Source organism: Lissotriton vulgaris, chromosome 7 (assembly GCF_964263255.1).
Source record: "Lissotriton vulgaris chromosome 7, aLisVul1.2, whole genome shotgun sequence".
NCBI lineage: Eukaryota > Metazoa > Chordata > Amphibia > Caudata > Salamandridae > Lissotriton > Lissotriton vulgaris.
Genome location: NC_141695.1, coordinates 1,384,252,453 through 1,384,266,528, shown reverse-complemented (window position 1 = coordinate 1,384,266,528; position 14,076 = coordinate 1,384,252,453). Strand labels below are relative to the sequence as shown.

Here is a 14,076-nt window from a genome sequence, read left to right as displayed (position 1 = left end):
AAGTGCAAATCAGACACCACAAAGGAATCTTGTCGCTAAGAGAGTAAGAGATAAAGAAGGCGACACAAAAAAAACGAAATAAAACAAACCTGTTGTCACTGTGTGGATGCACTTGAGCGTTACTTTTAAAACTGCTATCTATAACTGCTCATGTCCTGTAGATTTGCCTGTCAAATGCGCTTAGTGGAGCAGTTTTCATCGAAAAGCTGGTAAGTGGAGGGGCACACAACCAGAGAGACCTGCTGTGCATACTCTGGTATAAAACTGGATGTAAAGAACTGTTATGGTTGGACATTAATATGGAGAATCTGTGCTCACTATAGGCCTTTTTAGACAGTGGTTGCCATCAGACTTATTTGCATCAACTATGGCAATTGATATCTGCTATAAAGAAAGCTTCAACTTGTTGCATTCATCTCTGACTGTGACGAAGACTTCGTTAGCAGCTCTTTCCAATAGATATTGGCTATATTCTTCTAGTGACCTCTTCATTATTAGAACATATGCCACTGCAACTTTCTTGAGAGTGGATAGAGCCATTGGCTATTAAGCATGGAATGGTGTGGAATTAAGACTATTTTCTGTGTGTTGGAAGCTCTTCTTAAATCTTTTTATACAAATATGTGAGAGAACAGTAAAAGGGGTGACGTGCAACCTTGGAAGTCTATATAGAGAGAACTTAGTATGGGAAAATGATTACCTTCCTAGAGACTCCTGAATTTCAAGATATGAAGTGTGCCTATTCCCATTTCCTAATACCTCATTGATAGGTAGGTGGCATGCCCTCCCCCATGACCACAAGATGCCCCACAATCTATTGGGTTAAGGTTCTACAAGGAAGAGTTATAAATAGGCTAGAAATTGAATAATGTAGTTGAGCATGCTTGTTTACCGAGAGATGGAGGCTTGGTCATGTTGTGCATGGATAACCTAGGTCTCAAGAGAGTGAGCCTCATCAACGCCTTCTATTATTGCTGCCACCAAGCCTCCAATTATAAGGGCCATGTTCAGTGATCGGCCTGGTGCTTTGGAATTCTAGGGCAGTCCACCTCTTGCTAGTAGAACCCCAGGACAAAGCCACCAGTACCCTATTCAGTGTTCAAAAAGTACAGTCCATGAGTCCGTAGAGACTTCAAGCAACCAAGGGAAATAACTGATTGTACATGACAGAACACCCAAACCCCATCCTTTATTATGGGTCATGACAATGGCAGGTAAAAGTGTTTATCAGAGAAATTAGAAGATATCCAGTGTCAATCTTCAGACACTGTAGAATGGAAGGAGGTTGGGATTGCAGTGTCCTTCTTCCCTGGGGTATCACTCTCTTAGACCCTGGTACCACTAATACTGCCATCATCTGATTTATCACTCGCTACAAAACTGATTCTGCAGTCAACCACCGTCTCCCTTAGCAACTCTTCGCTCTTCTTCTGGAGTCAATTCACAAGGGCAGCATCATGGAATTATCAGGTTTATTGTATGTATTCACAGAGCTCAGAGATATAGGCACACTGATACACAACATGCAATTTACGACTAGTTACCTGCCCACTAACTTCCCACTTACATGGTCTATTACCTACAGGCACTGCCAAGTGTATCGCCCACATTCCAACCTGATCTACTGGTCAATTTCCTAGAACAAATGCCTACTTTACCTCTACCAATTGCTCCAGCTCTATTGCTTATAGTAACCTAGTCCAAAGCCTATTCATCTAACCCAAATGACAAAGACTCACTGCCACACACATCATCTGATCATCGGCCCGTAGCACCGGTCATTCACCCCATTGCATCTATGAGCCTACTACCCAATCCTAGACTAGTCTAGTGCTCACTGCAACCCCTCTCCAGTTCCACTGCACTTTAACTACACTCGTTTATATCCCATATTGTACTTTGTTTCTCTTATCTGTTAAACATTGCTGCAGCTCTCACCTGTATGACGTCTGGGTTGTTGACCTCATTTGAATTAACATAGGCCCCTAAAGCCCCAAAAGTGACAGCCAATGTGAAGAGGCAAAGGATGAAGGTAACAAGCGGAGGGCGCTGCTCAAAGCAGGCCCAGAAGTTTTCACCCAATGTGCAGGTAACCATGGCAGGCAGGACAATCACAAAGAGACCACAAGCATCCTATATCCGTCTTCAGGGGAGACATAAGATAAGTTGTAGTTGAAAGACATCTTCAATTATCTGCGGATGAAACAACATAGAATAGTCACAAAAACGGTAGAGAATTAGTATATATTAAATACTTTGCAGAATGACTAAGGTCGGAGGGTGTTATAAGAAAGTTGCTAGCCGAAAGACTTTCCACTTTATCCCCTCTAGTTCTGGACTTCCATTCTTGTAGCCCACTCGTCTAGCTTCTCAGCCGTTCCTGTGTTTGTCAGTAATTCCTTTCATGCCATCACCCCTGGTATCAATAGTTCCTTCTCTTTCACAATTTATCTCCAATCTCTGGGACAGCTGACTGAGTAAATTGATTTAGCGTTAACATTTAAATGTTGCTCCTCTAGGGTCTGCCTTTGACCAGATGCAGTTTTGGCCTGTTCTAATCTTCTCGCCACTATTTAGTCAGCATTTCCACCTCCCTGGTTTACTCCTGTGTCCACCTCCTTGTCACATCGGTATTTCCTGCTTTTGGCCTCAAAAGCTTGTGTGCCAAAACCGGTTAGTGTTCCAATGTACACCAGCGTACATTCTTTCCTCAGTTTGTTTGCATGATTTTTAGACTGTGTAGTGGTGTAGAATAGACGCCACACAGGAAAGTGTGTCCTCTATCTTACATCTTTATCTTGTATTTGAGGGGAATCGACTTGGAATCCATGCTGTTCCCGATATATAATTCCTTCCTATGTATGCACTACACAGTTTACTCTATCTTGTCCCAAGGTACGGCTGCTATTTAATGGTCTTTCTACTTTGTAAATTCGCAAGTTCTATTTTTCTGTAACATTGGGAAGGTTCACATGCAGAGAGAGAGATAGAGAGTGCGAGTGTGTGTCTGTCTCTCTTCCACATAAGGCATGCTCTGGGCCTGGATGGGTCAACATCACAGTGTAGCAGGAAGCAGGCCCTGGACAGGAGTATCTCTTCTGAAAAAAGATGCTTTCAGCGTTTCTTCTATCTTCATAGGCAATGCATGGCCAGGAATATCTCCATAGCTTTTGACTATCTAGATTTTCAGTGTTTTTAGTTTACCTTAAACTGCAAAAAACAGACACCAGACACCATGTTACCGTCCAAAAGGTGATCTCTCAATTTTTAGGAACAATTCTGAAGTACATCCAGAAAGAGGTGACCTTGGGAGGTAGCACCCCACAACAAACTATGCAGTCCTTTTGAGCAGACGACTGATCAGTCCATTTGAATACACTTCAGGGCTGCTGGCCAGAAAATTGTCATTAAAATGCCCCGATTTGGGGGAGGGTACAACCCAACACCTAACCACCAGAGGTCTGAGATATAGGTAAAGACAAGCTTTAAAACAATCTATGAGAGGAGCAGCTCAACCCAATGTAGCATTCTTTCCTTTCTGAGTTATTAATCCAACCAAATGTCGCTCAGCAGGAAATTGAAAGGATTCCTCCTCGGCAGCTCCATTCAAATCTGGCCATTATATGCATAAACCACAACTCTGGTATAGAGTAATTCGTTTTTAGGATTCACATATCAACTAAACCAAAGACACACCTAATAATCCGTCAGTCAGTACATTAGTTGCATTCCTTCCCACACATATACATATTTCTAATCTTCTATAAACTGGCCTCATCTGAGACCAACTCTCAACAATATCACCACACAACGTGAGCCCGAACTGTTATGCTGAGACAGCACAGTTAGACAGACCCTTAACAACCTCATGTGTATAACACTCCAATTTAGTTGTTAAAGACCTGTAAAAACAAAAGTACTGTCAGGCCCACCCAACAATAGGCACCTTTAAACCACTCAGATAAAACCAATACAAGTATGAACTGTGATGCTTCATAATTATCTACCTACACTGTGATGTATATTTACAAAGCACATATAACCGCCCAAGCCAAATAAACAAATGGAAAACGTATATAGCAAACCAATTCAAATACATAAAACATAACACACATCTTCAAATGTTGAACTCGAATTTACTTTTCCAGTGAGATAGAAACCACTTCTAAACTACACACTGCAAACCTTGCTAGTCCTCCAAAGAAATTTACAGTTGAAGCATTTTACCCTTATCGCTGACTACTACCTTCTATCTCAAACATGTATTCCCCATTTTACTAACCTTCATTCTAACATTGTTATACTTCACACTTTAGCCTATGTTTTTTAGAACTTCTGTTAATTTGATTAAAGCAGTTTATCAAGTCAAATTAGTCTTTATTCGAATACAAATTCATAAAAGACATATATACATTTAAAACAATAATCCAAAAGTTAAAAATCAGTTTAATTATTCACAAGTTACAGAATTCAGAGGTCCCTTAATTGTTCCAAAGTTGCCAGGTTCATAAATACTATAAATAGTTAAAAGTATCGTCCCTGCACCCACTTTTAAAAAACCAGGTACATTAAAACAGATGAGAATGTTCCTGTCTCATTGTACATCATGCAGTCAACCTCTGTGCTCCTAGGAACCACATGCCATGTAGAAATTTAGATATTGCAATTATACAAAAATCATTCCCATCAGTTCTTAAAATCCTAAGAGCTTCTGTGCAAGAAGTAATACCCAACATATGACATGTCGGCCTAATCCATTTATGTCTCAGGTTCTTATATATTGGGCAAATGTCAGTCAGTCAGTCAGTCAAAACACTTTTATTCGATTTTGGATAAAATCATAAAAAGACATACATTTCATACAAAAAGTGCCAAGTACATTTGCAAAAGTTGATTTAACTACAATCATGTTTTAAAAGTTTAAAATATATCCAAAAATATTAAAATTACAATCCATAAAAACAGTTATTTAGGGAGTTTATACAAAAGCAAGTGGCCGTGCAAAATGTCAAACTAAGCAGCTATAGAAATGCAATCACTAGATGCTATCAATATTTACATGTCTGGTTTAATGCAAGCTGCTTCTGCCAAAAAACTTCCCATACAGAACTTTAAGCGAATAGTGCTCAAGGACTGTAGATAAAGAAGTGCCGGTCTGACTTGTGTGAAGCCAGCCTCCCTTAAAATTGGGAGCAAGTATTTCTTTCTGGGTACTAAAAACAATGGACAAAACATGACAACGTGTATGGTGTCCTGGGTTGAGAAGTTGTCACAGGAGCAGGGAGGGGCTAACTCTGGTTTAGCCCAATTATGATAGTTTCCCAGATGATAGTGAATCAAATTAAATCTGAATTTAGTCAAGAGGAACCTATGAAAAGATCTGGTAACAATACTAAGGTAGGGTTCCATGGCAGTAGAGCTTGTTAGTATGTAATGAGACCTCACCGAGGGCTTCTGGAGTTCTTTTTCTTCTCGGTTAGATCTTGCCAGGGTCGGGAACTGCCTCTTGACCGCAACTACATCTGTATTCCTTATCCATGTCGGAAATTCAAAAAGTTCTGGTCTCCCTAGTCGGAAAAAAGACTTCCTCAGGAAATCCAGCCAGGGGATCTTTTTATAGTGCTCAAGTGACATGACATCCTCCATTATGGAATGGTTTAGGGTTAACTCCTTGTTAAGCCACATCCTTAACCAAAAGATCAGCGGAGCCAAATTAAGCCTATCTGTGATGTAGTCCAAACCCACCTCCGCGTGGATAGAATAGATTGGGGTCGAAGGAGGAACTGATAAAAGGAATGTAGAAACTTATTGTCTGCTCTCTGTATGGGCTCCAACTGTGCGTAACCCCAGATTGGGGCCCCATACATGGCGATTGAAATACATTTGGAACTATAAACCTTCATTAGGGCCTCCATTGGCCTGGCCCCCAATCTTTTTGAGAAGGCCATAAGGGCCGCCGTTGACCTAGCAACTGAAAGGCCTTTTGCCCTAACCTGTGGGCCCCACGACCCCCTCTCGTCGAAGAGCATCCCCAGGTAGGGAAAAGAAGCTGTTCTAGAGACCTCTTGGCCCTTACATCTAGAAGTTCTAGTCATCCCTTTACGCCTATGTGCTCCAACTATCATTGTATGGGATTTAGCAGCATTGACCTTCATGTCCAGATCGTCCATGAAAGTGCCAAATGCATGCAGCAAATTCCGCAGGGCATTACCAGTGCGGGCTATAAGGACTGTGTCGTCCGCGTATAGGAGAGCAGGGATCTTAACTTCTCCTACACGCGGAACATCCCCCTCTGTCTCCTCCAAGAACTTCCCCAGACCATTGATATATATGGTGAACAGTAGGGGGGCTAATATACAGCCCTGCCGTACCCCACGCATGGATTTAAAATGGGGACTGCATCTTCCCTCCCTGGTGACCCTGACCTTGGCGGACAAGTCCTGATGTAAAGAGGCCATGAATCTAACCAAGACCCCATCTATCCCAATCTTCAGCAACATCACCCAGAGCTTCGATCTGTTCACCAAGTCGAAGGCCGAGGAGAGGTCCATAAATGCTAGAAATAAAGACCCCTCCTTGGCCACCGTATACTTGGCGATCAGAAGGTGCAAGTTGGAGCACTGTTCCATGGTTCCCCTCTTCTCCCTGAACCCGTATTGAATGTTGGCCAGTCCACCACAATTCTCAATACTCTCCTTCAGCTTGGTTAACAAGACTCTGCCTAAGATTTTAATGGCAGAGTCCAGGAGAGATATAGGCCTGTAACAACCTGGGTCATCACGGTGGCCTTTCTTGAAAATTGGGACAATATTAGATGTTGCCCATGAAGCCATGAAGTTGGGTGGGCGCTACCAATGGCTGCATTGAACACATTGGTCAATACGCCTGCCCATAGGCCGGGGGAATGTTTATATAGGTCGGCCGGCACCCCGTCAGGGCCTGGAGCTTTGTTCTTTGAAGTATCGTGGATAGCTTTTTCCACTTCACCTTTGTTGAAGCTCAGGGGAGTGGTCTCAGGGGCAACAAACGGAGAGAGGGTAAAGTCCACGCACTCCCCATCATATACTGCACTAAAGTGACTAATCCATTTTTCATCCGAAATCACGCAGTCCAAGTAGGATTTCGGCGCATCGGAGAAAAAGGGCTGGTTTATTATAGTCCAGAATTGTTTACTATCCCTTAAAATATCTACATTAAGAAGGTTATCCCAGGCTTGTTTCTTAATTGACTCTTTCCTAAATTTAATGGCCAACTTATATTGCTTCCTTAGATACGCTATATTCATCTTGTCCCTTGGTAAATGCTTGAGTGCAAGCATTAGCGATCTGTGAGCCTTGGAGCAGTTTGCATCGAACCAGCGATGATGCTTACTGGCTCCCTTCCTCGTGCTGGTTGAGAGGTCAGTCACTACTTGGTTGCAAATTGCTTCAAAAGCCCCCGTTATTTCATGGACCGGGGCCATGACGTTTTGACAGACCACTAGATGGCCATGAATTTTAGGTAGAAGCTCTGCATAGAAGGTATCAGGCACCACATTCGCCCATTTGAGCCTTCTCCCCTGATCGACTGGGCGTACTGTGGTGCAGACCTCTTGTGGTTGGGGCTTAGGCCCCATGTGCTGCCCCCAGGCTACCTCCGCTACTACCGGGTTATGATCACTATGTACAGACACCAACGTATTATAAGATATTACCCTATTTAATATCCCTGGGGACATAAACATATAGTCAATAATAGACCCCGGGATAGTGCCTTTATAAGTGTGGGTTCAGGGGGTGCCTTCAGATGAATTGGGCTCGTAAAGATTATTGTCAGCCAGCAGGTCTTATAATTCTGCTCCCGCTGTGGAATGCTCAAAGTGTGGGCCTTCTAACCCGGCAAAGTCTTCACCATTCTTTATGCCGCAGAGACCATTGCATGGGTGAATATTAAAATCCCCAAAAAGAATAAGTTCATGGCTAAAACATGTGTTTTGACTGACAGAAGATAAAAAGGAATCTAAACTGGTTAAACCATTATTTCCAGTGTCCTTATTTAATGAATTGTAAAAATTAATATAAAAAGTACTTTTAGAGGGGGAAACTGATCTTTCAACTATTAACAGATTAGGGGAGGGATTATTGACCACTTTCAAAGACCCTTTTAGTTTTAGAGAAAAAAGGGTTATGAGGCCAACCCTAGCTCTGCCTGATCTGCTTGGGGTGGCAGCTGTAACAAAACTGGTGAAGCCATCCAACCAGAAACTATCTGCAGTATCCCATGTCTCTTGAAGGGCAATGACTTCGTGTCTGCAGACCAGGCCCACCCAGTACTCATTTGTTACCTTGCTTTTAATACCTGCCACGTTCCAACTAAGTAGCTTACATACCACGTCCTCTTCCCGCTCGGGGGGTCCTATTGGCGGGGGCCGCAAACAAGCTAGTGGTCAATCAACTTCCTCTAAGCCCTCCATACCCTCCTGGCCTGATAGGGGTGCAAAGCGGTTACTAGTGGCTAACCCGCTACCAGCTGGTACAACACCCGCCCCTTGATCATAAGACGATGTTGGTGTGGGCTCTGGCTTTGGGTGGAACCCCCAGAGGTATCCACAGAGATATCCACCCTCGGGCGTAAATTCAGGGTTGGACTCGCTTTAAGATGACGATGTCCAGTGTAATCTCTCACCGGGGGAGGATAAAAAAACCCTAAGGGTACCGGTCTCACGTGGTCTTTTGCAGTTATGACAGAACCATCCCAGAAGAGTTTGTCTGCCACGTTAGGCCTGTTGAAGTTAATTACCACACAGTCCCCTAAGGTGGTCTTGGCTTTTTTCCCCAACCACCCCACCCTCCTTGCAAAGATAACAGAGTCTGAACAATCCTTTCCACTGGAAGAATCAGCACACCAGATTTTTACTTTATGTAAAAGATCGGTGGTGGATTCGCCCTCGCCCTCTTTTAGCGGTGGTACTCCTATAAACACTGCAACCAAGGGGGCGGCAGCTGGGAGCACGTTTAGTTTGAACTTGTTTGGCAGTTTTTTCCTGCTCCAAGGCGTGGTTGGTTGCATCCGTGAGGGAGGAATGGATGTATGGCCCACCTGGTTTACATGAAGGGCGCCTTGAGGGCGTTGACCACCAGATACAATGCCTTCTCCCCCCTGGGGAGGGGCTGTGGTACTAGGGCTTTCCCCTCCTGTCGTGACCAGACCTTGGGGCAATGTTCCCTTCTTAAGCAACTCCCCGGGCGGGGGCTAAGTGTTGATGATTTTGTCCAGCAATGTGCATTTCTTAAGAAGATCGGACAAGCATGTGTTCAATGTATCAACGATGTCTTTTGCGATCCCTACTAACAATGGCTCAATTCTGGCAACAAACAGGGCCTCTAGTTGGTCCTCCAAAGGGTCAAGTAGTGTGGTTGCTGTACACGCAGCTTTGGGTTTTTTGCCTCTGACTCTCTTATGTAGTTGGGCTTCCGGCTGGGGATGCTGCGGTGTGTGCGACAGAAGCACTAGGAGCGCTATGATTGGTAAGCGATGTAGACGGAGGGACGGGGTTGGTTATGATAGTTACTGCGGGTTCCAGAGGTATTGTGGGAGCTACGGTCTGTGGACCAACTGTACTAGTGAGATGAGCCTCAGAAGTAGGTGACTCCACCAAGTCAGTCGATGTCAGCCCCAGCTCTTGTTCGGCATTGGCGATTTCTTTGGTAAGGGCACCCACAGCAGATGAGAGACATGATAATATAGACTTGGAATGTCTGGGCATTTTAGCGTTTTTTCCCTCATTTTCATAATTCGCAGTTTTCTTGCGCTTACCTATTTGTGGTGGTTGATAGGGTGTTAGAGGGGTGGCCCCGCCCCGCCTCCTTCTGCCTCGGACTGCCAAAGACTGTCCGCCCTTAGTCCGGGCTTCGTCCGGCGCGTCCCATGGATGCGGGAGGCGTTTCTTCCTTTTCAAGCGCCTCCGGGCGCGATGTTACCGGCGTCAGGTGTGCGCCGCCAGGGCACCTGGGAGCAGTAGTCCAGCCGTTCCCCTCACGACGTCAGCGGGACACTCTACAGTGCGGCCGTTCCCCTCACGGCAGGATAGAGTGCCAGGTCAGCGGGACACTCTCCAATGCGGCCGTTCCCCTCACGGCAGGATAGAGTGCCAGGTAAGTCCCCCAAATGAAAAGAACATGGGCGATGGATTCCACTTGCTCAGTACAAAACGGGCAATCCTTGGTTGTTCCGGTACCCCATTTGCTAGTAAAAGATTTTATTGGAAGGGTACCTATCCGATATTGATGGTACCATTTCCTATCACTTGGGACTGTAATGAGATTCCAATATTTTTCATGTACTGAAACATGTTTGGTCTCTAAGAAAGCCTTGGACAGTGAATTACTCGTCAAAGACGAGAATCTTTTGACCATCACCATGTTTCAGTACAATCCCTTAAGTTCTTTACGCGAAGGAAATGGGGAACTAGTTGGCTTGAGTCACAGCTGGTTAAGTCCCATATCACTCAGGACCAACCTAACCTGCTTCAGCCAAAGGATTTTTCCTGCTCCAAATGTTTCCCTGACCTCCAGAAGAGCATGGGCATACTCCGCTAGCTCCTCTGTGACCCAAAGCCTCCTCCAGTATGCCACAGGTCTGAAACGGGCTATATCCTCCAAAAATTGACTGCCCAGATCGTAATAGAGTAGTATAAGAGGAGTAGATTGTGGTAAACCCGTGATTGACCGCATACATTTATTCTGGGAGGTCGAGAGAGCGGAGATATTACTGAAGCCCCATAATTCTGCCACGTATAGGACCGATGCTGACATTTTGGCATTATTGATTTTCAATAAGGGGGCTATAGGCTTAGAATATGATGGTCTGGATTCCAATGCTCCTGCCAATTGGGCATGTCTAAGTAACAGCATGTCCACATGCGGGGTCCATTTAAATTTGGAGCTTAATGTAATAACCAAGTATGTGAATACATTAGCTTGCTCAAGTGGAACATTATTCATAGTAGCCTTCTCTATTACTGCTTTTTGATTATGGGGAACCATGAACTTTGTTTTAGCTACGTTAATTATAAGGCCAGAGTCTTTGCATAAAAGTCTCAAACCGATTTATGGCCACCTGGAGACCCTTTTGGGTTTTTGACAACAACAGGGTGTCGTCGGCAAACATTAACAGGGGTATTTTCATATCATTTATAGTTGGAGCATCGGTAGAATAGTTCTCAAAATAATTTATAACCCTGTTAATGTATAGTGAAAATAAAGTTAGTGCCAATACGCATCCCTGTCTAACCCCTCTTTCTATTTTGAATCTATCAGTCACTTGGCCAAACTGACCCCAACGGACTTGGGCAAAATTACCTTTGTGTAACTTAACCAGAAATGCCAACAAGTCGGGGGGAGGAGCTTCGCGGGCAACCAAGATGGCCGCGTAAGCTCGGAGCTCCGCGGACCTTCCGATCCTCCTCATATATCCTGTTCCACGAGGGTGGATTCTTATTGCTGATGGACTACTGAGGCGAGAACTGCTTTCCGTTTTCGAATCGGTGGTTCCTACGCTGAGCTACGTCGAGTGGAACTCCGTGCCAGTACTGTGCCATTGTCTCTCCGGTCTCCGCCACTCCGCGGAGTGCCTGACTGTCGCCTCTGTTGGCGGAGTACTAGTGCCTGCAGCGCGTTCCTACGTCAGCCTGGTCTAAATATCCAGCCCGGATACCCTACTTGGCTCGCTGGGCTCGGGCTTGACAGCACTTTGTCCTCATCGGAACCAACATGGCGGGCAGAGGGGACCCCGACAAGACATCGAATAAAGGCGTCCGCGGGAAATCACAGTCGCAGCAGAGCAGAATTGAACGTTATACCCAGCCGAAGACGCCGCCTGCTACGGGACCCTCTGCCAAGAGCCTTCCACTTACGGGCTTGCCCGACGGCTCCGAGCCTACCCTGAGCGACATTATGGGAGCCATCACCAGTTTTCGGGCTGACATGCAACAACAACATGAGATCCTGACCCACAAGGTGGACACTATGGCCGTTGACCTGACTCTCATTAGAGCCGACCTGGGCAAAACTAATGATAGAGTGAAAACATTGGACATTAAGACCTCCAGCTTGACAGCCGACGTCTCGGACCTGCAAACCGAGGTCCGGAACCTGCGGATGACTGCGGACCAATTCTCGAGGAGGCTGGAGGACTTTGAGGGACGTGCCAGGCGGCAAAATGTTCGCATTGTCGGTGTCCCGGAGGGATCAGAGGAAGCGGCGACGGACCTCTTTGTTGAAGAACTGATAAAGACCCATTTGGCACTGTCTGGCCTTAGTAACTTTTTCTCTGTGGAGCGTGCCCACCGGGTGCCGGGCGGCCCGCCGAAGTCGGGCGTGGCGCCTAGGCCCATTGTGGCACGACTTCTCAACTTTCGGGACCGGGACGCGGTCCTGCAGGCATCCAGTCGACATGGACCGCTTCAGTACCAGAACGCCGAAATACACTTCTACCCGGACTTTACCAGGACGGTACAGCGGCAGCGCCAGAGCTATGCCGGGGTGAAGAGGAGATTGCGAGATATGGGATATAAGTATTCCATGATGTTTCCTGCCAAACTCCGGATCGAACATGAGGGCCGTGCCCTGTTCTTTGACTTTGCCGAGAATGTGAGTGACTGGTTGGACACTTTGTCGCCGCGTCGAGACACCCAAGACGACCGTGATGGAGGTGCGGCTGGTGGCCCGGATCTATGAGACTTGGCTCTACAGTAGGGACACCGGCGTTTGGTGACCCCGCTTCATTAGACTGTTGGGTATTGTTTTTTACTTGACCCTGTTGGCTTTCCTGTCGGTACATGGAGGGTGGCGGAAGGAGTTTGCGGGGATTCCTTACTCCTCTGGGTCTCTTTTTGTAGAGTAGTTTCTGGGGCGACAGGCACACTGCTGGTTGGGGGGGCTTTTTAGTCTGATGCAGGGGTGCAGGGTGGGGGGTGCAACTATGCAAGTTTATTTGTTTGTTCGTTCTTTCTCTTCTCTTTTCTTCAGGCAATGGATCGTGTTTACTGCTGTTTACTTGATGTTTGGGTTGGCTGGAGTTGGGTGGGACGGTTGCGGGACGATGGGGGGTAGGAAATTGAAAGTGATCAGTTGGAATGTTAATGGGTTGGGTGATCGTGTTAAGAGAGGGGTGGTGATTCAACTGCTTAAAAGACATATGCCCGATATTGTGCTTTTACAGGAGACGCATTTGGTAGGCAATTCTTGCAAGGCCCTCAACCGTAAAGGCTACAAGATGGTGGCCCACTCTGGGTTCTCTTCGGGCTCCCGGGGGGCGGGTGTCTTGGTGCGTGCGTCCCTTCCCCTTGAGATAGACGTCACTGTGATTGATGAGAGGGGGCGCTACGCTGCAGTGGCGGGGAGATGGGAGGGGCGTTCCCTAGCGCTACTTTCGGTTTATGTTCCCCCGGGCCTGCAATCTAGTACCTTCCAAGACCTTGGTGCCGCCATATTGTCTCTGCCTGCTGGCTTATTAATAATGGGGGGTGATTTCAACTCAGTCTGCTCTGGTTCCCTTGACCGCCAACCGACGAGAGATCTCCGCAGCTCCCAACTGTGGTTGCCTTCCTTCCTTGATTCTATGGGTTTGGTGGACAGTTGGCGACTGCTACATCCCGTGCTCCGCCAATTTTCCTTCCTTTCGAGTGCCCACGGCAGTCTCTCCCGTATAGACTACGTACTTACCCTTGCCGCGCATGCGTCTGCCGTGTCTGAGGCCCGTTTTCTGGCACGGGGTATTTCCGACCACTCCCCGTTGTGGGTCTCGTTTGATTTTAACATCGTAATGTCTGACCGTCCGGTGACGGTTAACCCGTGGTATTTCCGCAATCCCAAGACTCGTGCACTCCTTGCTAAGGCCATCGACCTCTATTTCTCGGAAAATGTGGGCTCGGTTGGCTCGGCTATCACCTTGTGGGAGGCATTCAAGACTGTGCTGAGGGGTGAGGCTCTTGCTCTCATTGCGGAGGCCAGGCGAGTCAGAGATGCCGACCTTGCGCGTATTGAAGACGAGGTTTTGCGCCTCGAGTCCCGTTTGGAGCCCGAGCCCGACCCCTCT

At 46.4% G+C, this 14,076-nt stretch overlaps 1 protein-coding gene across 2 annotated transcripts in view; it reads right to left on the bottom strand.

Moving 5' to 3' along the window:
- TMEM219 (transmembrane protein 219) overlaps window positions 1-14,076 on the bottom strand; it is a 557,800-nt gene that overhangs the window by 505,982 nt on the left and 37,742 nt on the right. Inside the window, exon 2 of one of the 2 annotated variants that reach the window (XM_086932107.1) lies at window positions 1,939-2,193. The exons of the other annotated variant lie outside the window; for it this stretch is intronic. Within the exon in view, the coding sequence (XP_086788233.1) occupies window positions 1,939-2,097 (159 nt within the window). The 5' untranslated portion in view covers window positions 2,098-2,193. The remainder of the gene's footprint in view (window positions 1-1,938; window positions 2,194-14,076) is intronic. 2 annotated transcript variants of the gene reach the window in all.